Here is a 27,174-nt window from a genome sequence, read left to right on the forward strand (position 1 = left end):
TATATATATATATATATATATATACACCTTGCAATGAATTTCTGTAAATTTACAAACAATTCAAAATATTCTATTATATGTTCGATACTATTCTGTTCAAATGAATTACGATAGGTGCTTTGTAAAATAACAGTAAACTAGCGGTGCCCCTGCTGTCAGTAATTTACAGTTATTTTTATTTCTTTGCAGTGTCAATTTGAAAAAAAATCCTTCATTCTTGAGTCAAAGAAAATATACATAGGTGAAATGTGGAAAAAGAGAATTAAAAAAAAAAACATCACCTGACAATCTCAGCAAGTTTGAAGTTTCCAGTGTAGATCCCTGACTTCAGAAAGACTGACTCAAGAGGTAAAATGATGTCTTCGGGGGTCTAGGGATTAATAACATTGAACAAACTTTATTATCAGCCTCATAACTTTCTTTTTGATCATGTATTTGAGCCACGCGACAATAGCTCTTTTATGAAGTGTGAGATCGATTGACTGAATGCAGTGATGCCACAACAAGGGCAGCCAACACATTATCATCCATCTGTTCTATTTCATGCAACGACCAACGGCATCATTTCATTATCAGCTTTCTGAAAATGTGATTGTCCCTTCCGATGATTTGTTACACCTCTGAAGGGAGGCTTTTCAGCTGCTGGCACCATTTTGGATAAAAATGGTAACTTACCATCATCTCAATGATTATGGCAGCAGCCTCATCTTGATTTTGGTGATCTCTCTCAATAGGTTCCATGCTCGGCGTAACTCCAAACATCCTGTAGTTCACTGAAAGACAGCGGGACGGATTTCAATTACTGTTCAGTTGTTTTGAGCCATATTAATGATAATGACGCCACGCTTGGCGCACCCGTGCTGTCGGGAGTGTAGAGGTTCTTGTCTGTCTGGATGAAGATGTATCCAGACTGAAAGGAGACCAATACCACTTTCTCCAACAGTCGGTCAGGGAATTGAGCTTGCAGGTACACATACTGCTTCATGTTGGGGTCTGTACTAAAGTCTCCTGTCGGTATCTAATGCGTGAGAAGCACAAGGACAAAGATGTATTAAAATGCTCAGAGACAACAAAATATGGGTAGAGTCTCTCTTTTACCGTGATTTGTCCAAATCCTTGGAAGTTGTTTGCGCTATTAAGGGTCACAGACGCACCCAACCCGAGCTTTTTGGTCTTGGTTGGATGGTTCATCACGTTGATGTCCACCTTGATGTCGCCCCCAGTGCAGTCTTGACACTCCACAAAAATGTTTTCTGCTGCTCCTACCCGCAACAGGTTGGGGGAAGACATCACCTTCCTGCAGCACATAAGAGGGAGAATCATTAGAAGCTAAGGATAAGCTAAAGATACACAGACCTCCGCTCTTGGTCATAACGTTAGGTACACCAGCACATTATAATGACACTCCACAGCAGAGCTGTATCAAAAATTTGCCTTTTATGAACTTTATTCGAAATTTCCACAAAATATTCCCAACATCATATTGCTACTATATCATAAAGTATTTTCATCCTTGGTGAAGTGTTTTTAAGGACGGATTTAATGAATTTGGTCATCTGCTTTATCTTTTTAATGTTGCAGCAGGATTCTTCAGTGAACATTAGCAAATGCAGTTTGCACTTGTATTGTTTTTTTCTCCCTTTTCCTCGCTTTTTTATCATTTTGATCATGTCACGACCCTACTCTAAACACCCCACCATGTGGTGTCTCAGGATAACGTCCCTCGCAGCCACCCCGACATGAACTCTGCAAACAATGAGTCAACTGTTGACTGTAAGGAGTAAAATCCAGCATTTGATCAGAACAAATTTCACCATTGCACTGTTTACCCTGTTTGATGTCATGAAACAAATATCCGACCAAATTACCTTGACTTTTGGAACTGCAAACGAGTGGTCTTGCTAATCATTACGCAAGTTGACGAAGCCAATGTTTACAATTCTCAAATGTTATTTATTCAAATACAGTGAGTGATAGTCATGAAGACAATACAGACAGTTCGACAACTCGATAGCTAGATAGATAGTTCCATGAATAGCTGTGGCATTGTCGTGCCAAAAACAGTGCTTTAAGGCTTTACATGTTTTCCTTTCTGTTAGTCACATGATGGACGGCCTGGTGGGCCAGTGGTGAGCGCGTCGACCTCACAGTGCAGAGGTCGTGGGTTTGATCCCGGCTCCGGCCTTCCTGTGTGGAGTTTGCATGTTCTCCCCGGGCCTGCGTGGGTTTTCTCCGGGTACTGTGGTTTCCTCCCACATTCCAAAAACATGCATGGCAGGCTGATTTAACACTCCAAATTGTCCCTAAGTGTGAGTGTGAGCGCTGATGCTTGTTCGTCTCTGTGTGCCCTGCGATTGGCTGGCAACCGGTTCAGGGTGTCCCTCGCCTACTCCCTGAAGACAGCTGGGATAGGCTCCAGCACCCCCCCTGACCCTTGTGAGGGTAAAGCGGATCGGAAAATGGATGGATGGGTGGATGGATAGTCACATGATACACCTAGTGGTTCCAGTCATTCCAATGAACAAGAAATTGAAGAAAACAAAGTGGGCTAATCATTTTTTTCCTAAGATTAGATAGTACAAGCAGATCCCATTGAATGTGTTCGAAGTTGAGTGCCAAGTCTACTTACAATGGAACACCATCAGCCACAGAAGACAAACAGGCAAAGGCCAGTGAGGCCAGCAGCCACAGAGGAGTTGTACCCATTCTCTCCCCAATCCGCAACTACTGTCAAAGTAGAGTTGAGTGCTACAACGCTCCCCTTTTATATCCCTCTCAACCAGTCTCCTCCCAATAGGTCCATATAGGTTGCGCAAAATCATTTCCCGGCAGCAGTTGCCAAATTGCGGAGATTAGCAAAGGCCCATGAAGCGTCCATTTAAAAATCAATGCCTTGATGAACTGACTTTCGTTTTGATGCAAAGGATTAATGAATACACAAATGTCTCTCACGCACACGTAAGCGACTGTAACTATGTTGGGATGATTTGATGAATATAAAATGATTGTAAAAATACATTGAGCTTCACATTATTCATATTTAATGAACAACATTTCAGTTTGACCATACTGTATATGTGCAGAGTTTGTGTTACTTTTCCCCTGGTATTCTGACTTTGTCTCGCCTCCCAAAAACGTGCTTCTAAGGTTAGTCTCAATTCCCCATCGTCTGAGCCACAGATCCAATGAACGCTTTCTCATATACGTGCATTCATTATTTTTTTTGATACAGACATTTCAGTCGGTGTTCATTTTCTGACTCTGCTGGATCAATATATCTTTTGAACCTGGCCAAGCACAAAAGGTTAAAGTTGTGTAATGCCTGACAAACATTTTGTGAGTTTCAACAACATGGAATTTTCTCTGATGACAAACTTGTGCTTGGCAAACAGACACGGCAAACAACTGATTTCCCCAAAATGGCTTCAAACTGATTTATTTAAGAAGTCATAATTCAGGCATTTTTTACTAAAACAAGGTATAATACGTGGTAATACATTTGCACACAAATTATACAATGTCATTTTTCACGTGGATGTAATTCAACTTTTTATTTATTTAATGAATCTTATCTTTCAACTTGAAAGGAACAAAGAGAAACACCACACATTATGTCACTCCTAAAGAGTGCAAAAAAGTTTTTTTCCTTTTGCTTTTGAATGATTTCTTTTAACTTTTGAATTAGCTTTATTTGCTTTAGGGTAACAAAAACAACTGAATCATAAATTATATGTTTAACCCACTTACATGTTCAATTAATAAATAAATCATTCATTCACATGAGCGGATCTTGAAATTGCAGCGATTTGTAACAAAACACTGACCATGATTCAAACTCCTAATCTGCAATAATGTTTTCAGATTTCCAGTGGTTTCGTCCACCCATCCATTTTTTGATCCGCTTTTATCCTCACTAAGAGCCCCAAGGTGTGCTGAAGCCTATCCCATTTGTCTTCGGGCAGTTGGCGGGGGACACACTGAACCGGTTGCCAGCCAGTCACAGGGCACACTGAGACAAACAACCATCCGCACTCACGCTCACAGCTAGGGACAATTTTGAGTCTTCAATCAGCCTGCCATGCATATTTTTGGAATTTGGGAGGAAACCGGAGTACCCGGAGAAAACCCACACAGGCACGGGGAGAACATGCAAACTCCACACAGGAACGCCGGAGCTGGAATCAAACCCGGTACCTCTGCGCTGTGAGGTCGACGCGCTAACCACTGAAAATCAACATGGAGTCAGGATTTAATCATGTTAACACACCTGTGACAGAATCATCAATGACACCACCCTCCACTTCCTTTGTCTGGCTAAAATAACTTTGTTTTCAGGGCAAACCGAAAGGGCAATACCCTTTCGGTTTGCCCTGAAAACGAAGTTTAAAAACTGGCATTTGTTTTTCTGTGAACGTGTGCATTTACAACAAAAAGTAAAAATGTGCCTGTTAAAATATCCTTCTCCACAGTTAGTAAAAACAATGTGTAAAAAATTGTGAAAATTGGTAAAAGATGCTGACACGTAAAAAACTGCATTTGGTCACAGTATAATGAATACTTGTCTTCTACCATCTAGATGACTGTTACAACATTCAATGCTGTTAACTTCATGAATTACTCTCTAGTAAATTTCTGCATGCCTCCTTGAAAACAGAGGTTAATATATAAAGACCCCCACTTGGGTTTGACTGCACAATCGAGAGCCAGGTGTTTCTTTGATGCATGTCATGTCTTAAAATCCAGAATTTTCCTGTTGATTTTTTTTAAACGTCTTTCCTGATGTGCCCTCTAGTGGCACTAATTTTACATTGTCCAACAGGGACCCGTAAAGTCTTTCAGGCAGGAATGGGCTGGCTTTGGGAGTAACCGAATTCGTGTAACGGTGTTACATATTCAAAAATGTAACTGTATTTACAGTGTATAACTTACAGACAGGCCACTGTCTTAGTATGTGTTGGTCTTATCTATCTATCTATCTATCTATCTATCTATCTATCTATCTATCTATCTATCTATCTATCTATCTATCTATCTATCTATCTATCTATCTATCGATCTATCTAATGAATTATTACGCCCGCGACCCTCGTGAGTATTATAAAGATAATGGACAGATGGAATGTTGTGAATCACTGGCCGAGAGCGCTGTCACTCTGCAAGCTCATGGTGGCATCATGGACCTCCGGTCGGGCCAGATATTGAGAGCGTCCTTCTATCAACGGCAATCAGCAGAGGGAAATCTCCGAGGAAGCTGCTGTGTCCATCTGCATCATTTGTCCACGCACTCTTGAAAAGCGTCTGTAAAAACCCAGCCGCATACCTCTTAATGACAAATGAGTCATAGAATGTAGCTGAAACTCATACATCCGTACAAAATGCACACAGGCACGGAGAGGACATGCAAATTCCTCACAGAAAACAATTGAACAAATGTGGAAATAGGTAAATTAGTTGGTAGGTGCTTTGTTGAGAATAAACGTTGGTGGTAGTGTGAAAAGTTACTAAAATTAGCTAGTTTGCCAATTAAATACTTGCAGTTATTTATTATCACTTTTTTAAAGCAGTTGGCGCGGACGTGCCTGTTTTAAACACGAAATAATGAAAAACAAGAGCCCAAAACAACAAACATTTGTCGAACGTGGCACAAACCGAGAATGGGAGACGTTTCTGATTGGCCGATGTGATTCACGTGACCTGCTTATTTCCATATGGACAGTCAGGTAGTGCGCTTCCAAATAGTTTCGGTTGGGCTGAGGACACGTTGTTGTCACGGTGGATACTTCTCTAGCGTCTTTCAAGTGGGATTTTAACAAACGACGAGCTTCATTTCACCTGGACACGTTCCCGGCTCTTGGACAGGTAATTTTCTCTCAAGTAAGGTCGTAGGTCTTAATGGTGACTGCAGCGAAGAAGGTGAGTTAGTGTTGGCGGGGATTCTTCGGTTCCTCCTCCAACTTTGTGGCGGCACACAGCAGTCAGCTGAGAGAACAGGTGGAGCAGGATGGGCTGCATTCCTTCCTGACCCGCAGAACCGCATCTCGGTCGGCCAGTCCGCGCTATTATTAGCTTGACTTGAGGATTTATTTTTCGGACAAGTTTTTTTTTTTTTAATTATATATGTTTTTTACTTTTCAATAAAACATAATTTTTGTCAGCAACTTATTGTAGACCGAATGGAAAGGAAGTGAAAAGTTTCGACTTATTTTTAAGATAAATGTTTTTTTAAAAGTACAACATTTCAATATGTGGATATGATTTTCTGATCCATGAAAGAAAGCACATTTTCTTTTGTGTTTCAAACAAAACCAGACATTAATAGACATCAGCTGTGGCATCGGAAAACTGGTCAACATTTTTGTCTGTTTTTTGACATGCTTTGAATCGCCAGGCATTCCCAAACATAAACTGTCTCATGGCCCACTGTTAAATCTGAAAATCCTCTGAAGCCCACTTAATCATCATTTGTGAGAATTGGATCATTCATTCATTTTCCAAACTGCTTTATCCTCACTAGGGTCGCGGGGGGTGCTGGAGCCCATCCCAGCTGTCTTCGGGCATTAGGCGGGGGACACCCTGAACAGGTTGCTAGCCAATCGCAGGGCACACAGAAACAAACAACCATCCGCACTCACACTCACACCTAGGGACAATTTAGAGTGTTCATTCAGCCTGCCATGCTTGTTTTCAGAATGTGGGAGGAAACCGGAGGACCCGGAGAAAACCCACGCAAGCACGGGGAGAACATGCAAAATCCACACAGGAAGGCCGGAGCCGGAATCGAACACAGTACCACTGCACTGTGAAGTCGACGTGCTAACCACTCGACTACCGGGCCGCCCGGAAGTGGATCAGTAATAACCAAATATATATTTTACAATTACTGTGTAAAAATGGATTTAAAAATGCTAATTTATAAATAATATATATTTTCCTGTTGAGGCATTTCGTAATTTGAATATTTCATATGAAGAGACATTCGTAAGTAGAGGTACCACTGTATTCCGATTAATAATGTGTTTGTGGAATAAGTGGGGAAAAAAATGTCTTATAATGTAAGGGGACCTTTAACACCAAGGTAAATACCTACATAAGTGCAGAAAATAAGAAACCTGTAATTATCTGACTGGTTGTGGCCTTTTTTCCCCCAGATGCTGCATGATTAAAATTTGGCTGATGGTTGTTTGCTCCAATGTAAGTTTCAAGGCCACCCCAGACCTCAAAGCTTCTTTCCTTTCTTCTGAGAGGTAAAATATTGTCACATTGTCTAAATTGTGTGTCTTTCTTTTACACTTACCTTGCAGTTTCTCATAACTATCCAATGACATTTCTTGAAATAACACGCACAAGTGCGATGCGATACTATGAGTTTAATATGTAACAAGCCATGAAGGCGAAACAAAAAATTCACCCGTTAAAACATGTAGAATGATTTTGTTTTCTATATCCCGAGACATTACCCTCAAGTCAGAAATGAATATTAAAAACATTGTTTTGATTTGTTCCAGCGTTGCACTGTTGCCCCCACAAAATCTTTAACTGTACACACTTTTTTTTGTCATATTTTAACATCCTTCATTTGTCATACCATTGAAAACAGAAAACGGTATTGTGTATGAAAAAAATAAAAAAATCTCCATTCACCCATCTATTTTCTATTTCACTTGTTCTCATCAGGGTTGCAGGTGAGCTGGAGGCTCTCTCACCTGACTTCACGCACGAGCCGGGGTACACCCTAAACTGGTCACCTGTCATTCATTGGGACATATAGTCAAGCAACTTTTGTATGTATTCGGTATTTTAGTCATTGTACAGTTTGCACATACGTCTGATGGAGCCAGAACTTTTCCTACATTGCAGGAATTTTCATTCAGTCATCATTAAGCTTATTCTTTGCCAGGTGCGGCCTCAAAAAGCCAATAAAAAAGTAAAATGCAAGTAGGGGTGTGCTAAAAAAAAAAATCAACACGGGAAGATATGGTTGTGGGCTTCTATACGATACGGAGGCATCTCTGAAAGCTAATTTTTGCTTTCGAGCAGGCACGGCACTGACTGTAAACAGAAAGCGCTGCTAACAGTAGAAGAAGAAAATGTTTACCATTCAGCACAAAATATCATTTGTGTAAACATCACTATTTTCATCAAAAATGGATGTAAAGTAATCCAAAATACCAGGATATGTACTGCCGTGAATGCCACATATCGGGCTCCACATGTTCATCATCATGACCCCTGAATCGTGATTACGCATTCTATCGTGAGGTTGTTAGCAATACTTATCCCCAAATGCAAGTGTAACAAGATGAGATTACACATTAATGGTTTGTTTGTCATTGGAGAAATATGTCATCTGGATAAATTAAGGTGAAATCAATAAATAAGTGCATATGAGTACACGGTGAGAATACGATATCTGTATGTAGGTTGAGGTTGAAAATATTCGCCTTTGACATTTTCATCCCCTTTTTACAGCTGTAGCTCACCATGACAATGCGCGCATTCTTCCCACTCACGGTGTCGGCACTGTTCTCCACCGTGGTTCTGTTCCTTGGCTTGACTCTGCTTCTTCTGCTGTGCGTCATAAAGAAGAGAATGGAGGGAACCTACCGCCCCAGCGCAGAAGAAAGGAAACCGTCCGCAGCAGGTGGATCCGAAAAGAACGGCCTGCCTTTCCCTTTGCCCAAAGAAGAACGCCTCATATGATGTACTCCACATTATGTTGCAACTTCACCACTGACCCCTTTATCAACCGTGTGGATGAATATCCCCACACATTTGTAGTGATTATCCACTCTTAAGTTTTGCACCACAAATCTTCCTGACACATCAGACACTTTTTTTTCCTTTTGATTCACTTATTGGATTAAACAGGTCATCAAATATGTCACCAGTTTGGCTCCATGAGAAAGAGAAATTTGAACTGAACTTGGCTTTGTATTTGAATTGAGGTTTGTTCGTTTTTACTGCACTCCGCATTATTTAGTCTATATAAATATACAGATAAACTATGTATTATGCTCATGAAGGATGCTGATTGACACTGGCGATAACTATGATGCACTTTTATTATGGTGACTTTTGTACGTAAAAATAATGTGTACGTAAATAAAGAATATGTGAACACTATTGCTTACTTTCTTGATCCAAACTTTGTCAAAAGATACATGGACATTTTTTGCGGGGGGGGGGGGGCAGAACCACAGTGTCTCTCCCAATCAGCCAGTGTGGCTGCTCCATTGAGATTCAAACATCTTTTTGAGTTCTGACACCTTGAGAGGAGTTGGGCCTCCTTGCTCGTTCTTGATGGTGCTGTTAGCATCTGAATGGGTCCTTGAATTATACGACTGATATGTTTGAACAATGTCGCTGCTGTTACCTGCTCTGTCACTCTCGGCCAAGTCCTTATTCCTTGACTTCTCAAGGAAGCCTTCTCTGGACTCATGAGAATGAAAGCCCACCTCTGCACTTTTCACCACCAGCATTCCACTTCTCTCTTCTGTTGCATCCTCCTGTACTTCATCCATTCCATTTTCGCTACGTTGCTTCTCACTCTCCCCTGGATTTAGACCATCTTCTGTATTTTTCAAGTCGTTGTCCTTGTGTCGCTCAGCTGTTTCCTCCACAGGATTCTGTTTTAAAGTGACTGTCCTTTCTGGCTCAGTCGTCACTTCCTTTGAACTATTTCTGCTATGGATTTCTACTTCGTGGTTCACATCTATTGCTTCCTTCCTTTTCAACTGTTGATCTCTGACGCCTCTCAGGATCTCTTCTTGCTCTGTTACAAATGCTGAGGTATCCTTGACAGTCTCATATGCATCAAAGCTCAGCCCATCCGAGTTGCCAGTCAGCGTTTGCACGTTGTCTGACTGTTCCAGGTTCCAGCTGTTAAGGCTGCCACTGCCACTCGTGCACAGAGAGAGGCTCTCCTGGCTGGGATTAACTCGACCAAGCTAAACAAAACAGTTGTTGTTTATCAAATTTACACGGGTTAGTCCTGCACAACTGAATAAGATGGAGAGACGATCCAAGCTTTGTCCAAAAAAAGAAAAAAAAATCTAATACAACACAAATAACCATAATGTCCGCGGATATTAATTTATAATTTTTCATGCATTTTGATAATGGGGAAAAAAAAACAAAATGGTATAGTAGCTCTACTTAGTGGAGAAGTAAATTATAATTTCACCCACTTTTAAATGTTACAAATTTTACCTTGAAAAGGGAGATTTTTTGGGGGGGGAAAAAAAACGGATCTAAAAATGGCGACAACTAGAAAGTACCGACTGACCGGAAATAATTTAATGTGTTCGTAATTGTGCAGCCGTGGATGGACCACATCATGCTGAGAATGCGATAAATTTACCTAAAAGGGTATATTGGAAAAGTGACATTTAGCCCAGTAAGACCTCTCTGACAGTCATTTAAAATGAAGCATTCTGCCATAGCTATTACTAATTTCAACAGTGCGGCATTATGTATGTGTCATTGTTATGTTCTTACCTTTGTAATATAGTCATGGCTGTCTGGTCCAAAAAGATCCAGGCTGCGTGTGCCATATAACAGGCCCCTGTCATGTGAGCTGCGAATGCTGAGGGTGTCAAAGATCTCGCTTAGAAGATCCATTTCCTCTAGATCACACAGTTCCTCTTCCTCCTTCTCTTCATCCGTTTTAAACTCAGAGTCACGCTTGGCCCCTTGCCCAGACATTGCCCTTGATATACAGGTCCACACAAGAATGTACACGTCCAAATAACGTACAGAAAGTGAAAATGAAAAAAAGTGAGTGACGACTTTTTACACAATTTGGGAGTGTGTCTGTGGATTTTTTTTGTACATTTATCCAAAAGAAGGTTTTGGAGATCAGCGTCACTCATGTTGGACCAGTGAAAGGACCTGATGTTTTAGGCTCTACCTTATTTGTTTTAGTTCATCCCAAAGGAGTTTGATAGAATTCAAGTCAGGACTCCCCCAAATTATTTCCACAAAACAAAACTATGTCCAAAATATCTTGGTAAACTACCATATTTTCCACACTAAAAGGCACACCGCATTATAAGGCGCACATGAATAGAAGCAACAATGGTGGCTGAAGTTACGTTGTGCATCCACTAGATGAAGCTGCGCTGAAGGAAATACAATAGGTAAAATACAATACATCATTATTTATATCGCTGCAGCTGTAACAAATCGTTTTACAGAACGTTTAAAATACTACGTCGAAGAAATCTGATTATTGATCCAATTATAAGGCGGATTAGAAGGCACACTGTCGGCTTTTGACAAAGCTAAATGCTTTTAGGTGCGCCTTATAGTGCGTAAAATACGGTAAATGGTTAATGAATTGGCACTGTAAATGGCCAATAATACTTGTCCGCAGGTTTAGGTTTCTCACCCGCTCCATGCATCTCCAGCTGCCTTGGCTCCCTGGCCTTGGGTGACACCAAGTTTGTAACTGGGCCGACGAGGACGTGACTCGAAGAAAAATAATCACCAGCATCAAACAACAAAGAAAAAAAAAGTTTGACAGACAAATAGAAGCAAAAGTGTGAAAACAGCACAAAAAAAATGCAAGACACATAAGTTGGATGCATCGGATGTTGTGCTTTACTTTTCTCTTACGTATGGAAAGCCGTATGGCCATTTATTCGTTGCTGACCCCTGATGTGACATCTGATCTCAGATTTTGGACAGGAGTTATAGTGGGTTGGCCGTCGTGTGCATGTCTGTGGTTCGATGAATGCTCAGGGACTTTGTGTGAATGCTCAGATGCGTGGAAAATTTGAGGGAACATGTTCAAGTATTTTTAATACTGCTGGCAAGCAGCCAACATAATGTTATATATATATATATATATATATATATATCTGCCAACCTGCTGTACTGCCCCTCCTCACCCTTCGTCCACACACATAGTTCTATGCTGTGTGCCAGAGTCAATCTACAAGTGCACTGGATTGTCTTAAAATTGAAGACCAAGAGCCTACTCTTACAAGATCGACAAAAAAAGATTTTGAACAAATGGTCAAATGGCTTTCCATTGACAGGCGTAGATGTTGTATTACATTTTTGGGGGATTATTACCATTCCAAAGTGTTGTGTGATTGGCAGACGATTCTGCAGGCAGTCAGATTGAGCACGATGTGACAAAGATCCACCTCTCTGAAGGGTCTGTGTTTGACTGAAGGCCTGCCTTACAAACACACTTTTTGGTGAAGCCACAAATATATTACGCCATAGTTAATTATTACGGCAACCATTACATAACTCACCTTATGTTTCAACCTGCTTTTCAGACCAGATCTTGTGAGGCCTTTTGCCTGGTAAAGACAGAGCATTTTTGTATACAAACAATCGTTCAAGTATAGCAGACGCTACTCTAGTGAAACACTCCTCAGTTCACCCGTACGTTATTTGTTTTGGACTTGATGTTGAGGATCAGCGCTCCTCCCCCTCTCTGTCACAGATAGAGCAGCATCCTGAATTGGGCAACAATACGAGTAGATATTTTTTTAATGAGTAGTCACTTACCTTTAAATTACCAACTAGCTGTTGGTAAGATTTACTCTTTCCTGGAAAAAAAAAGACCAACAAGGAAATAAGTGACAGATTCCTCCCTCCACAATCTGTCTACACTACAGCACACTGAATGTACCTACCTGTCGTTTCAGATCGAAGAATTTCCTCTTCAAAGAGGTCCTGTGGTACTTTCCCTGTGTTCAGGATGTCCAGGCGTCCATCAATAAACTGAAAATATTTTGCAAATTAGCCTACTAATGAACACTAATATCACATAAATTATCTCAGGGATGACTCTGTCTTTGAATCAGATTCATATGGAGCCACGTTGTTCAGCCTCAACAGAATAAGTCAGTAAACTGCACGGAGTACACGTATAAGGAGCTGATCGGATGTCGTCCTGCATCTATTCACCAGAATAAATGCATGCAGACTATTCAATATTTACTGATACAGATGAGGTGCATCCTATCGTCCTGGTAAGTAAAGCACACAAACGACCAGCTAGGGTCATAAATTCAACATGTGTCGAGTAGTGTGTCGCGTGAGCTCAAGCCTATCTCAGCACCCTGGACTGGTCGGCAGGCAACCCCAGGGCAATAATCGAAAACAACCATTCGCGCTCACATTCACATAATTTAGAGCAGGGATATCAAACTCATTTTTGTCATGGGCCACATTGTAGTTACGGTTTTCCTTGGAGGGCTGTTATGAATTTTACGAAACCATATATATATATATATATATAGACTGTTATTGTGGATTACATATGACAATTTGAAATTTTGGTTCAGACTTTAGCAAGCATCATGGAATTTGACATTCTTGATTTGCTTTCGCGGGCCACATAAAATGATGCGCCGGGCCAGATCTGGCCCCCGAGCCTTGACTTTGATACATGTGATTTAGAGTCTTCAATAAACTGACATGCATGGTTGTCACAATGTGAGAGAAGGAAGTCAGCGTACGCACAGAGGACATGCAAATTCCACACAGAAATCAAGCTGGAGCTCAGTACCCAGAACCTCTCGTCTGTGAGGCAGGAGTGCAAACAACCAGTCTCATGGATTTGTTTTTTCAGTGATACAACAATGGTAACTAAATAAATGGAATAAACTAACACAAGTCACAAACGTAAAATGGTCTCTCATTGTGCAGTTATTTTGTACTTGAGAATCCCTCCCCGCAAACCCAGTTTTTCAATGAGTACACACCATACAGTACATGGTTAAAGATTTTTGTCCAGTAGAGAGCAGCAGACACTTAGAGAAGCCATGTGCTGTACCTGTTTGAAAAACTGTAAATGAATGGCACTCTGAAGAAACCCCCTCATGCTGGCTGATTTGTGGTCTAGAAACAAATCATTACTGAAGGATACCTCACCCCCCTGCAAAATTAAAGAAAAAATTTCAATATTTCAATATTTACAATACTACTACTACTACTACTACTACTAATAATAATAATAATATGTAATGTGTACAAAAAAAAAATTCCAACAGAATAAGAAAATTCAATTCACCTCCAGGATTAAAATGTATTTTTAAAAATGAAAAATAGTAATACAAACTGGAACATTGTACAAAAATGTAAATAAATAATAATAAGAAGAAATAAATAATAATACAACATTTGCATCCACTCCAAGCCACATTTTAAGAAGAAACCGACCTTATGATTCTGCAGAGCATCCTTGTATCCTCCAAACAGGACAGACTGGGCCTTGAGAAAGGCCCGTGAGACCCCAGAACCAGCAGAAACCACCTGACGCTTCAAACATACTTTCAGCCCAGACACCTGGGGACAGATATACTGTACATTTACAATTGGTGACGTGACACAGATACGACATACAGTGGAAAAAGTCCTCACGGTCCTGTTCAAATGCCAGGTGTTTATGATATAAAAAGAGACAGATAAATATTTGAAAAACTTTTTCCGCCACACTCAATAGCGTCATTATTCCTGCACTGCCAACACATTGTGTTGCAGTGACACACTATTGGGTGTTGAACATTTAACACCACGTACCGTGGATGCATATAGACACTTTGCCTGCGTTAAAATGAACACCCAGAGGTGTTGAATTAACACCAACAGATGTTCAGTGTGCAAATAAAAACTGAATTGTTGATCTCTTTTCTCAAATGATGTCAAGCCGAGGCGTTTTCACTTTTCAGCAAAAATACATGAATTGGCCTTGCTTTTACAATACTTTTGGGTCATGCCAGTGGATGATGGGAAATGTGAAGCACAGCTGCGTGAACCACTGCAACACTACTAATGATGGGTGCAGACACTTTTTAAATAAATACATTCACACACACACACACACACACACACACACACACACACACACACACACACACACACACACACACACATACACACACACACACACACACACACACACACGAAGGAGCTATTACCACATCTGAAGGTATCTTCTTCAGGTCATTGAAGGGGGTTTCCAATGTGTTTGTATCCACATTCAAAATGACAACTTCTTCCAAGCCTCGACTCCTCACCTTCTGCCAAACCCACACTGTTATTTAATGGTCTTTGTTCATGCATTTCAAACAATTTCTTACCTCGGCTAGACTGCTATGAACCCCAATTAGGTACGGCATAGGTGCACTGCAACAGGTGATACCAGATGTGACGTATAGAAATAGAAATACAGACGACAGACTGACAGGCTTACCAGCAATAGTCAAGAAGGTGAGGTGGCAGAACTGGGATGAAGATGTGTTGCCAGTGCATTGGGTACAACAGAGCCCCGAGTGCGTGTAAACAAGATGTGAGCTACAAACAGCACAGTAGCACACAATACAGTATGTGTGAATGTGTGTCAAGCGTATTTAAAATGGAATGCAAAACAATGAAAGAAATACACACAGTGTTGAGTTTGCGAGCAAATATGAGGATGCGTCTCTCAAACAACATGCTGGCGTAGAGCTGCAGAAGGTTCGTCACATCGACTGCCACGACCAGCTCTGTCAAATTCCTCTGGTGTACAGACACAAACACTCATAAATGCAAACACAGCGGAGTTCTTAGCAAGTAAAACTTGAGGCGCCAGGTTTGATCGCAAATACTCACATTTTCAGGAATAGACGGCAGACCTCTCGGATCAGGAGCAATGAAGTATGGAGCCTTGCCAGAAGAATTCAACATGATTATATTGGGAAATTATAACACTGGCCAGCAATAAATGTTAATCAGAGATGGTTTACTGTGTCCCGAAAAGTATTACAAAACATCTTTATATTTTCTAACATTTCAGTTCTTGGTAAATATTTTCAGTTTTTGTTTTTAAGTTTGATCTAAAAAAGCAATGTTTACCATGAGTTGTGATTTGTACCAATCACATTTCAGCAAAAAAATCCTCCTGTTGCTGAACCTAACCCTTATTCAGAAATTTAGAACGATGACGATGACAATGATGATGATTAATCATAATCAGTGCAAAAATGCAACCAGAAATCTTTCATCTCTGATTTAAAAAAAATTGTAACATTTCATGAAATGTAAAATAAATAAATAAATAAATAAATAAAAACAACAACAACAAAAAACAGTGTCATCAGTGAAAGAAATGGTAACATAAAAGAGCTGGATAGTTTGAGGTCACAGATAAAATGAAGCGCCTCAATGGTCAACATAAATATGGGTTTGTTTTGCAAGAATGGCCAGTTTGCATGCCTGAGCTACTGTATATCGAAGTACTGATATAATTTGAATAGTATAAATTCCCTCTGCTAAGTGACAACACTGTTGTGTAGCCCCATCGAAGCCATAGAACCCTAAACAACCCATTGCTGCTCAATATAAAGTACAGTATCCACCATATACATTTTTTTTTTAAATTTACCATCTGCAGTGTGATAGATCCCGGTGCCAGTGGTATGGGTTGCTTGTAGAGTGCAGCGAGCATCACTTTCATGTCATCGATCTGATAAGCAGATGAAGGTCCTTAGTGTCATCATGTTTATTTGGAACAAATGAGACTTGACCTTATTTTAAACTCACCTGGCCCTTAGTGATGTAGTCAGCTAGGGTATTGAGAAATTTATAAAAGACCTCAAACCAGGGAAGGTAACTGTGAAAACAATCATAGTGTCATACTCTATGGAGTGATGAAACTAAGCATTAGCATTCACACCAACATGTTCATACCTGAGGATGCAAAGGCACATCTGAGCACTGTTGTTGAGACGACAGAAGCCAAAGCGTTGGCATCCCTCAATATCAGTCAGAACAAAAGTAAAGTGCTGCACAGCCTTTTCCTCCCATACCCTGAATAAAAGATGATCTTGGAAATAGAGTACAGTCCATGGCCGACGCTTAAAACGTTGCCCACCGCCCCCCTCCAAAAAATGCAGACAGACATTTGTTTGCCCTATCAGATTGTGACGCAATGCAGCTTCTGCTTTTTCTGTGTAGTCTGACAAAAAAAGGGTAGTAGATGAGAATGGCTTTATTGTATGGGGGCTGCACAGCCCCCCCATACAACATAACAGTTGCTAACGTGCATCAAAAAAAGTCCACAAATAATTCTTACCGCAGCAAAAAAAACTTGCATTAAACAAAAAACCTCACACACAAACCAAAAAAAAAACTTAAACCTCTTACTCACAGTCCCCCAAAAAGTCCCTGTTAAATACAGTTTAAGAGGTGATAGCATCCCAGCCGTCTTCGGTCGGTAGGCAGGGTATACACTGAACTGGTGGCCATCCCATCGCAAGGCACACATCGACAAATAACTGTGCGCACTCACAATCGGACAATTTAGAATATTCCCTTAACCTACCATCAATCCATCCATCCAATCATTTTTGAATCCGCTTATTATATAGCCCTGCATGTTTTCCCACTCTCCCTATTGCAACACACCTGATTCAAATGATCAGATCATCAGCAAGCTCTGAGGAAGCCTGATGTTGAAGCTCTTCATTTGAATCAGCGGCCCTCCAGGACCTGAGTTTGACGCTTAGCATTTAGAGTCTTCCATTGACCTTCCATCCATGTTTTTGGAATGTGAAAGGAAGCCAGAGTACCTGGAGAAAACCCATACAGCCACGGGGAGAACATACAGACTCCACACAGGAAGGCCGGAGCCGGAATCAAACCCTGGACCTTACTTTGAAGGGTAGGTGTTGCTAATCTACTTGTTTAGTCCGCCCCCCCCCCACCCCCGACCACCCTAATAAAAAAAAAAGTATTGATAAGAGAATCGATGAAGAATTTAATCATTAAACAGAGTCGACAATGGAATTGGAATCGAGCAAATCTTATCGATTCCCATCCCTAGTAAAAATGCACACCTTTTGGTTGAAGTAATGATGCAAAACTCACCCTTGCATGTCGTATGGGAAACAGAACCCGGATAACGTTTGACAAGACTCCTACAAAGCAGATCATGTATGTCATTCAAAATTGACGGTAGATGGATGCATGCAGGCAAGCAGATCCAAACGAGTGTACCTCATCTCTGAAGTCATCTGGAAACTGAAGACGTACGACTGGATCTGTAGCACAAAAGTACATACCTTTATCCAGTGTTAATGTTTCCGAACCATGGAAGAGCATTTAATCATTCTGCCTGTCATAATATGTCACAGGCATAGATAGATGAACATGTAATGGAAAAATGATCATTTTCAGGAATATTTATTGAAATGGAGTGATTTCCCACAGCGCACGACCTTACACAGCACTGAGTGGTGAATTTACTCAATTTCATTTTGTCAAGTGGTTGTATGAAATAAGGTCATCTGGATCCAGATACATTTTATAGACTATTATACTTAAATAATGTATTTCGATTCAGATGCTTTTATTTCACGCAACCGCTTGATGAAATAAAATGAAATAATTCAACAATATATTTTATCCACTCTAATTGGGAATCACTGCTGTATAGAAATTAAACTGCAGAGCATTCAGAGAGGGCAAATGTGTACTGTATGTGGGGGTTTTTTTCTAGCTGAGTGTATTTTGTTGGACATGAAGTATTTTGTAATATATGTAGACACTTATTGCGGGTCTTTCGATAAAACGTTGGAGCCTGTCTGTGGATTTGTATTTTTTGTGTGTGTGTGTGTGTGTGTGTGTGTGTGTGTGTGTGTGTGTGTGTGTGTGTGTGTGTGTGTGTGTGTGTGTGTGAAGTCAGTGATAAATACAGGAAGAGTACTTTGCAGAGTGGTTAGCATGTCTTTTTCACAGTCGAGAGGTTCGGTTTTCGAATATCAGCTCTGGCCTATTGTTAGGTTACTTGAACACTTAAACTGACTATTTTTCTATATACTGTATGCCCTGCAAATTGCTGGTGACCAGTCTAGGGTATATACTGCCTCTCACACAAAGTCGACTGGAACAGGCGCAAGCACAGCTGCAAAAATGGGTGGATAACGTTCATGAAAGGCAAACCTACCAGAGATGGCAGTCTTTTGTATTTTTAATTAAGACTATGACAATTGCAATAAACAGTAGATAGAAGATTGCGAATAAATGTCGCATGTTAATAAGCAAAAAGTCTTTGAGTCATACTAGGAGACTGATCACATTCATGTTGCTTTCTGGTTCAAAGCAACAGGACAAGCGGTGTGGTTTTCAAACCACAGAACAGGAAATACCCATTGTTACAGATTGTGTTTGTATCATCGATTTCAGGCAGTTGTTCAGCTTAGATGGCATTGCTATACTTTTACCAGCCCGTATGTAGTCACTGTCCTCTATCCTGGAGAAAGAGGAAATGAGTGCTGGAATCAAAGGAATGTTTCCGCGGCTCTACAATTCCACTGGTAAATTTGTGAGTGTACAATATTGGATGAAGTTGTACAGATGCGCACATGAATGGAAACTGAAATGCTCGCACGCCTTGTTGCAAGGTGGCAAAAAGCGACTGACCTTTTTCTCTGGCGATAGGACATATTGCCTCAAAGAAGACGTTGAACGCTCGCTCAGGATTTTGTCTGTGGAAATCATGATAGATTAGAATCCATCACACAAAATATGGCCTCAATATTGGAAAGTCATTTCTCTCTGGCTGTGAGTAAATTTGTCAAATGGACGACTGGAAATATTTACATTCGGTTTGAATGGAATTGCAATGCAAACATTCAAATAATATATGGCTCTCTGGAAGAAACGCATTCTGTTTTCTGCTAACTTGAAAGTTCGGGTGCCTTGTTGAGTGAAATGTACTCGCTGCAGGAAACTTTCAGATGTGAGAGGAAGTGACCAAAAAAAAAAAACAAAAAAACGAGGACATAAATTTTCACATCACCATTTTGGAGGGTGGAGGAATGACATGATTAACTTACCTCACTCTAGAGCCCATGTTGTCTGAATGCCACTGCGTCCATGTGTCGGTACAACGGGGGGTTTGGGGTGGGGTGAGATCTTCAGCAGGTGATCTCTGTTGGAGTTCAGGACGACAGAGAGAAGTAGCGGCTGGCTGCACAATCAGCACCGTCTGCGTGTGACTGAACACTTCCTGCTTCATGTCAGTCTTGTGTCATCGTTTGTGTGCAGAAGCATATGACACCATGCCACAAATTCAAAACTTTAATATTCACTTCACCACCACATGCAAAATCCCGAATATTTAGGTTTTTTTTTCATGACGTCCAGACTATTGACATGAACCTGCCCACACTGAAGAGGTGTGTAATAAATGTTCTTTATTTGGAACTCTCCTGAAATATAAATGTGGGAAATGTCTGAACCTTTGGTAACAAGAACTACAAACCTGCTATTCACAATTGTCTGACTTCTGCAGATATCATGGTAGTGTGTGCTTTTTAAAATCTATTTATCTATCTATCTGTCTATCTTCATTTTGTAACGGTCAATACACAGGTACACCCCAACAGAGGTGGCAGGTCATTTGGTCAAGATGGTGGTTGCCACCACTTGCCATCCTGTCAAACCGCCGATGGCTCAATGCTTGTTGATATATGTACTTAATATGTATTTAACTGTCAGTAAGGCAGAAGGATCGTGTCTGGTAACCTCAGTGTAATGTGGTCTGGGAAGCATTGAGTGGAGCCACAAGGTTGTTTTTGTTGTTTTTTTCTTTTTATATCTCTATTTTATTCACCTGGAATAAGTTTTATATTATCGTTTTCATTTTTCTCAAGTAAACAAAAGCAAGAGTAGTGTCTGGTGTTTTTGATCCTGTGACATAGCTGTGGTTGATGACAAAATGGCCGCAGTGTCCTGCGTGCTCAGGCTCAGATAAGAACAAAAACAAAAAAAGACCAATATTGCTGTTTACCAACACATTTATTGAAGCCAAATACCAGATTCAACAAATGAATTCAAATACAATGTGTTGCATTTGACCCAGATGTAGAATTGTGTAAAGAACAGAAAAAAAACATTAAGAGAGGACGGATGACAGATTTCCATGTGTTCACTGGGGTAAGGAAGAGAATCCAGTGAAGCCATCTTTGACTGGATGATGGCAAAGATCTGCAGGCACGAAAAAGAGGCAGGAGTGATAGTGCAGACAATACAGACCCGGGAAAAGGTTACAGTACCCGCTAGGAGGCAGTGAATTAAACAAAAAGAGGTCTTAGGCCTCCTCCTCATACTCCTCCTCCTCTTCAAAGCCCCCCTCCTCAGCGCTGGCGTCCTGGTACTGCTGGTACTCGGACACCAAATCGTTCATGTTGCTCTCCGCCTCAGTGAACTCCATCTCATCCATGCCCTCGCCCGTGTACCAATGGAGGAAAGCCTTGCGGCGAAACATGGCGGTGAACTGCTCAGAGATGCGCTTGAACAGCTCCTGGATGGCGGTGCTGTTACCGATGAACGTGGCGGACATCTTGAGGCCGCGCGGCGGGATGTCACACACGGCCGTTTTGACATTGTTGGGGATCCACTCGACGAAGTAGCTGCTGTTCTTGTTTTGCACATTCAGCATTTGCTCATCCACTTCCTTCATGGACATGCGGCCGCGAAATATGGCAGCCACGGTGAGGTAGCGCCCGTGGCGGGGGTCACAGGCAGCCATCATATTTTTGGCATCAAACATCTGCAGAGTGAGTTCAGGCACGGTGAGGGCTCTGTACTGGGTGCTCCCCCTGCTCGTGAGCGGGGCAAAGCCCGGCATGAAGAAGTGCAAACGAGGGAAGGGGACCATGTTGACAGCCAGTTTGCGGAGGTCCGCGTTCAGCTGCCCGGGAAAACGCAAGCAGGTTGTCACCCCACTCATGGTGGCGGAAACCAGGTGGTTGAGGTCTCCGTAAGTGGGCGTGGTCAGCTTGAGTGTACGGAAGCAGATGTCATACAAGGCTTCGTTATCAATGCAGTAGGTCTCGTCTGTGTTCTCGACAAGCTGGTGGACGGACAGAGTGGCGTTGTAGGGCTCCACTACTGTGTCGGACACCTGCAGGCAACATGTTGCAATTAAAAAAATTTAATCTCACTCAGCGGAGTGTAAAACTCCACCAAGGCTGAACTGTCAATGGTCATTCCAGAAATAGAGGACATTTTCTGTGTGTCTCCCCCACCCCAATTATAATTGATGCACAAAATATAGAAACAAGCACTTGCCGTGTAAATTATACTTGCCCTAACTTCCACTGTCGTATCATATGTAAATCACCAAATATCTCTTGAGTTCCTAATAGACTTTTTTTCTGTTGTCCTTCCATGAGTATGCAATTCTCAACAAGTGTGCCGTGAGAGATCATCAGGTGTGCAATGGGAAATTATCCAAGGCCAATTATGTTGACGAAAATTTATTTTCCGGGGCGGCCCGTCTGCCTCATAGTGCAGAGGTGCAGGGTTCAATTCGGGTCCTTGACCTTCCTGTGTAGAGTTTGCATGTTCTCCCCGTGCCTGTGTGGGTTTTCTTCGGTTACGGCGGTTTCCTGCCACATTCCAAAAACATGCATGACAGGTTAATGGCAGACTCGAAATTGTCCTTAGGTGTGATTATGGGCGTGAATGGTTGTTTGTCTATGTCTGCCCTGGAATAGGCTGGCAACCAGTTGAAGGTAAACCCCGCCTTCTGTCTGAAGACAGCTGGGATAGGCTTCAGCACGCCCATGACACTCATGAGAAAAAAGTGGTTCAGATATGGATGAATGGATTCATGATTTTCCATTAATTTTTTTTTTACCTATATCAACCACATATAGAACGCATGCAAAACAATCAAACTAGATGACAGAAGGTACAAAAGCAACCTATATATAAAAAAATCAAATAAATGGTGCAATCTTTTAAAATGTCAGTGCCTAAATTGTCCTCTGGTTCTGGAATGACACTTACCAAACGAGAGCGCGACATGAGTTTTACCTTCGGAGAGGGCACCACACTAAAGGTGTTCATGATGCGGTCCGGGTATTCCTCACGGATCTTGCTGATGAGCAAGGTTCCCATCCCAGAACCGGTCCCGCCACCCAAAGAATGTGTAAGCTGGAACCCCTGTAGGCAGTCGCATCCCTCAGCTTCCTTCCTCACCACATCCAGAACTGAGTCCACCAACTCGGCTCCCTCCGTGTAGTGACCCTTGGCCCAGTTATTTCCCGCTCCACTCTGGCCTGCAAAGAAAGACCCCATTTTGATCTTCTTGGCCACAATTGGATTTCATACCATCACGACTTTTCTTATAATAATTTTCATTGATCAAGAAGGAATATGAAAAGGTGTAGCTTACCAAAGACAAAGTTGTCGGGTCTAAATATTCTTCCAAATGGGCCGGATCGGACAGAGTCCATAGTGCCTGGCTCTAGATCCACCAAGACCGCCCTTGGGACATACTTTCCTCCTGCGAGTCAAATAGTTCAACTAAAGGTTGGATTTGAATTCCCTCAAAACACATTAGTCATTGCAAATTGTGTTTAGGGATTCCTGACCTGTCGCCTCGTTGTAGTAGACATTGATTCTATCCAGTTGGAGTTCCTGGTCTCCATGGTAGGATCCAGTTGGGTCGATGCCATGCTCGTCACTGATCACCTCCCAAAACTGTTTCATGCAAAACAATTCACACACAGGAAATATTCTAAACACTGCGTCAAAGTACTGCCAAACCCAGGATGATTTGAACAAGTTAGTTTTCATCTACACCTCCACGATAATTTGAAATAAAATCATCAAAATATTACAAAGGAGTAGATCCTCACGAAATGAAGTTTCACATTTGTCATTTAGAAACTACAGCAATTTAAGACGGACTCCCTAAATGTTCAGATGCTCGAACTATTTGAACAATTGATATTATCGAAAAAACTATTATTTCATTGAGATTTTGTCAGACCTGCACTGCTGGTACCTTCACTTGCTGCTTGTTTGTGGGTGTGAAAAGCATGCAGGATTCATTGTTTCCACATATTAGGTTATTGCTGTCAACAGTAAAATGCTTGAACTTATTTGACTTCTAGTCGGACGCACAAATTTCTTGGCAAAATTGCTTTTGTAGCAAAAGTGGAACAGAGGGCAGCCATACTGGTTTTATGCCACTCCCTGCACCAGTGGCAATCAGGTAGTTCCAAAACCTGGCTGCTTTTTGAAGTGAACAATGGGACTCAGAGCAATTTCCATTCATTCTCTTTCTCTCATACCAATTTACAAATGAATGCAAAACAGAATGATAAAGACGTACGCTTTGCTGGTACTTCATTTGTCATTCGCTGGCGGCTGCCCTCACACTTAGCACCTAGGGACAATTTAGAGTGTTCCATTAACCTGCCACACATGTTTTTGGAGTGTAGGAGGAAACCGGAGTACCTGGAGAAAACCCAAGCAGGCCTGGGGAGATCCTGCAAACTCCACACAGGTAGGCCGGAGCCGGAATCCAAACCTGCACCTCTGCAGTGTAAGGCCGACGCGCAAACCGGTCTACCACCAGGCCCGCCCAAAATCAAAACATCATGAAGGCAATTCAATGAATGTACACGACACACATTTAGTTGTCTGTGTTATAAAATCATGCCTCACTATAGTGTGACAAAGATTGCAGAAGCACTCTGCTAGGGCCAGCACACAAATAATATGGCTAAGTGCACAAAAAATATATTCCCAAAGTTGAATTTGTCACCTGGGCTTGCCATTGTACTGTAAAAAGAGGCATTCTTCTTTGACATTGTACCATCCATATGATTCTGTGGGTACATGATAATGGTCGACTGGTTAGCACGTGCACCTAACAGTGTCGAGGTCATGAGCTTGATTCCAGGCCCCGGTCTTCCTGTGTGGAGTTTGCGTGTTCTCTCCGTGCCTGTGTGGGTTTTCTCCCGGTTACTCCCACATTCCAAAAACATGTATGGCAGGTTAACGGAACACTCAAAATTGTCCCTAAGTGTGATTGTGAGTGTGAGTGGTTATTCATCTATATGTGCCCTGCGATTGGGTGGCAACCAGTTCAAGGTGTACCCCACCTACTGCCTGAACACAGCTGGGATCGGATCCAGCACGGCCCTCGTGAGCATAAGCGGTTCAGATAATGGACGGATGGGTACATAATATGTTCAAAAGGGATCCAGTGTGACATTAACAAACCACATGGGTAACACTATTTCATAGTTGAAGGAAGGGTGGCCTAGTGCATTTACCACAATGCCACAATTACGCCCTGCAAAAGAATCCGAACAGACCGGTGTAGCACACATGACGTGTGACGGCTTGCAAATTTAATCGAACATTATACAAATGTTACTGAATCGTTGAACAGGTAGGGACCATGAGCACAATTGGCAGGGAGACGGAACATCTTCAGAACAACCTGTTGCAGTGCCCCAGGCTGTCTCACACACACACACACACATGCACACGCAGGCAAACCCGTACCTCTTCTGTACAGAAGGACAGCAATACTAAAATAATTACATCTCGAATGAACTCTGAAAAAATATGTATATTAATTGACAAATATAAAACAAAGGGCATTTTCACTACAATTATATTTAGTTTTAGTTAGCACTAGCGTTTTTGTTTCAGTTAGTCTTCATTCTTTTCGAAGCATTTTTGTTATTTTGTTCACAAAAATGTTTTCAGTTTTAGTTTTAGTAAACTGTAATAACCTTTCTACAATGATTTAGAGATTTAAACACATCTTTTCACATAGTTTTCAACTGTACCAAGCATAATTCAGAAGACTTCTTAAGAAGACTGCATTGAAATTCTCTTTTCACCACTTGCCAGTCATTTAGAAAGACAAATAAAATGACACAAAGGAGCAGCACATGAACAGATAGCAAAAAGTTTGCAAGAAATCACATTTAGACAGGCAAGTCATAGAGTGTGTTATCGCACCTACTCGGCACTTGTCAACCAATGTTGCCCTGTTTAGTATTCATGGTAAGTGGTAAACAACAGAAAACAGATATTATTAGTGTCATCAGTGTACCTTTGCTCCAATCTGATTCCCACATTGCCCGGCTTGCAGGTGAACAATTTCACGCATCTTGCTGTGTCTACCAGGAGCTGCTCTTAAGTGCTGAATGTGTACAGAGTGTGTGCACTGTGCAGAGTGTGACGGATGAAGGCAGGTGCACTGTGAAGTAGTTCTCAGCTTGAGCCCGCCCTTCCCTCACTGTCCTACTTAACTACTTCCTGGAACGTGACGTCATTTTTATCCTCTGAAACGATTAACCGGCATGACTGGATAAAGTATCTGGGCTGGCTTAGGCCGAATAGAGGTAGAATCATAATCAACTATCTATGCCATTGCCGAATAGTTAGTGGTGGGACAATTAAACACCCTTCCACTCTTTCATTGGTGAGGGGAGGAAATATTGGGTTTTAAAAATGCTCGGCTATGTGTAGACAAGGCATCAAAATTTATGCTCCCTCTGTCCCAGCAGGATGGCTATTCAACATGCGCATTAATCTGTTATTGATCGACGATATATGTGTGCCTAATTACACTGACGTCGGATGCAATTTACCATGTTGCATTAAAAGCACTAAAAACATTCTTGTGTCACATTTGTTTTACGTGGTGCAAAATAACACGTTTGCTTCATCACAATTTTTGCTAAGCAAAAACAAGCACAAAACCTCACTCTGGTTCAGTCTCTCTTTAGTTTTTAATCCCAAGTACCTCAAAATAATGGCAGATGATTTATTTTTTGCCAATAAATCCATCAAATATGTTCGTCACATTCTTTAACATCCACCTTCTCCCTTCATGGTTCACTTGCTGTGTACAAATTTGCAGGCCATTTTTTCCAAAGGCCGAATTTGAAGGCCACACAAAATATTTTTTGACGTGTTTTGACCACACGCCAGTGTCCAAATTCAGTGTTCAAATAGAGTCCTTGTTTCCATAGACATGGGCCATGAGCAAACGCTATTTCAGAGCAGACCTTCTTCCTTTGATGTGGTTATGGTCTTCCACATTTGGCCATCTTTTGTTGTTGGAAGTGGCCGTGCTGCTGTGGGGGCCATTGTGCCGATTGTGATCTCCAGTCCAGGGGTTCAGCCGGAGTCCTCCCTTGCTCGTGGCACCTTGGCACCCCCTCTTCCTCAATCACACCCAAACAGTCTCTCATTTACACTCAGGAAAACATCATTATTTGCAGTCACTCATTCCAAACCTTCACCCGAATCATCTACAGCCATGAAAGGCCGCACTGAAACAAAAGCTGTGACTATATGAAAAACCGCAATACATATATATATATATATATATATATATAT

The 27,174-nt window shown here is 41.5% G+C and overlaps 3 protein-coding genes and 1 long non-coding RNA gene across 5 annotated transcripts in view; 1 reads left to right on the forward strand and 3 right to left on the reverse strand.

The window, feature by feature from the left end:
- The window catches only part of LOC109527282 (complement C3), a 22,571-nt gene extending 19,816 nt beyond the window's left edge, over positions 1–2,755 (reverse strand). The window contains exons 1-5 of the mRNA XM_019889089.1: positions 2,630–2,755; positions 1,099–1,297; positions 856–1,018; positions 676–773; positions 282–370 (exon numbers count right to left, since the gene is read on the reverse strand). Of these exons, the coding sequence (XP_019744648.1) occupies positions 282–370; positions 676–773; positions 856–1,018; positions 1,099–1,297; positions 2,630–2,706 (626 nt within the window). The 5' untranslated portion in view covers positions 2,707–2,755. The remainder of the gene's footprint in view (positions 1–281; positions 371–675; positions 774–855; positions 1,019–1,098; positions 1,298–2,629) is intronic.
- A 2,973-nt stretch (positions 2,756–5,728) lies between these two features.
- Positions 5,729–7,996, forward strand: LOC109527289 (uncharacterized). The gene is made up of 3 exons (XR_002170505.1): positions 5,729–5,859; positions 7,149–7,244; positions 7,675–7,996. It is a non-coding gene; the product is annotated as an uncharacterized LOC109527289 (long non-coding RNA).
- Positions 7,997–9,081: 1,085 nt separating this feature from the next.
- On the reverse strand, positions 9,082–20,038 carry dennd1c (DENN domain containing 1C). 2 transcript variants are annotated; one of them, XM_019889092.1, is made up of 22 exons: positions 19,842–20,038; positions 19,426–19,490; positions 18,001–18,044; positions 17,872–17,921; positions 16,693–16,812; positions 16,546–16,615; positions 16,388–16,468; positions 15,616–15,669; positions 15,412–15,522; positions 15,218–15,318; positions 15,105–15,150; positions 14,943–15,041; positions 14,185–14,310; positions 13,799–13,900; positions 12,654–12,741; positions 12,526–12,566; positions 12,404–12,451; positions 12,267–12,314; positions 12,079–12,183; positions 11,390–11,469; positions 10,498–10,708; positions 9,082–9,947 (listed from the first exon to the last, which is right to left on the reverse strand). In XM_019889092.1, exons 1-22 carry the CDS (start codon positions 20,021–20,023, stop codon positions 9,213–9,215), a joined length of 2,607 nt encoding a protein of 868 aa, XP_019744651.1. In that variant the 5' UTR covers positions 20,024–20,038; the 3' UTR covers positions 9,082–9,212. The 2 variants fall into 2 exon arrangements, with proteins under 2 accessions (XP_019744651.1, XP_019744649.1); XM_019889090.1 differs by having other exon boundaries at positions 14,943–15,044.
- Positions 20,039–20,786: 748 nt separating this feature from the next.
- LOC109527287 (tubulin beta chain-like) lies at positions 20,787–26,052 on the reverse strand. Its single transcript, XM_019889102.1, has 5 exons — positions 25,880–26,052; positions 23,391–23,499; positions 23,192–23,302; positions 22,831–23,075; positions 20,787–21,913 (listed from the first exon to the last, which is right to left on the reverse strand). Exons 1-5 carry the CDS (start codon positions 25,934–25,936, stop codon positions 21,098–21,100), a joined length of 1,338 nt encoding a protein of 445 aa, XP_019744661.1. The 5' UTR covers positions 25,937–26,052; the 3' UTR covers positions 20,787–21,097.
- Positions 26,053–27,174: the final 1,122 nt, after the last annotated feature.

This window comes from Hippocampus comes, unplaced genomic scaffold, assembly GCF_001891065.2.
Source record: "Hippocampus comes isolate QL1 unplaced genomic scaffold, H_comes_QL1_v1.1 scaffold86, whole genome shotgun sequence".
Taxonomy (NCBI): Eukaryota; Metazoa; Chordata; class Actinopteri; order Syngnathiformes; family Syngnathidae; genus Hippocampus; species Hippocampus comes.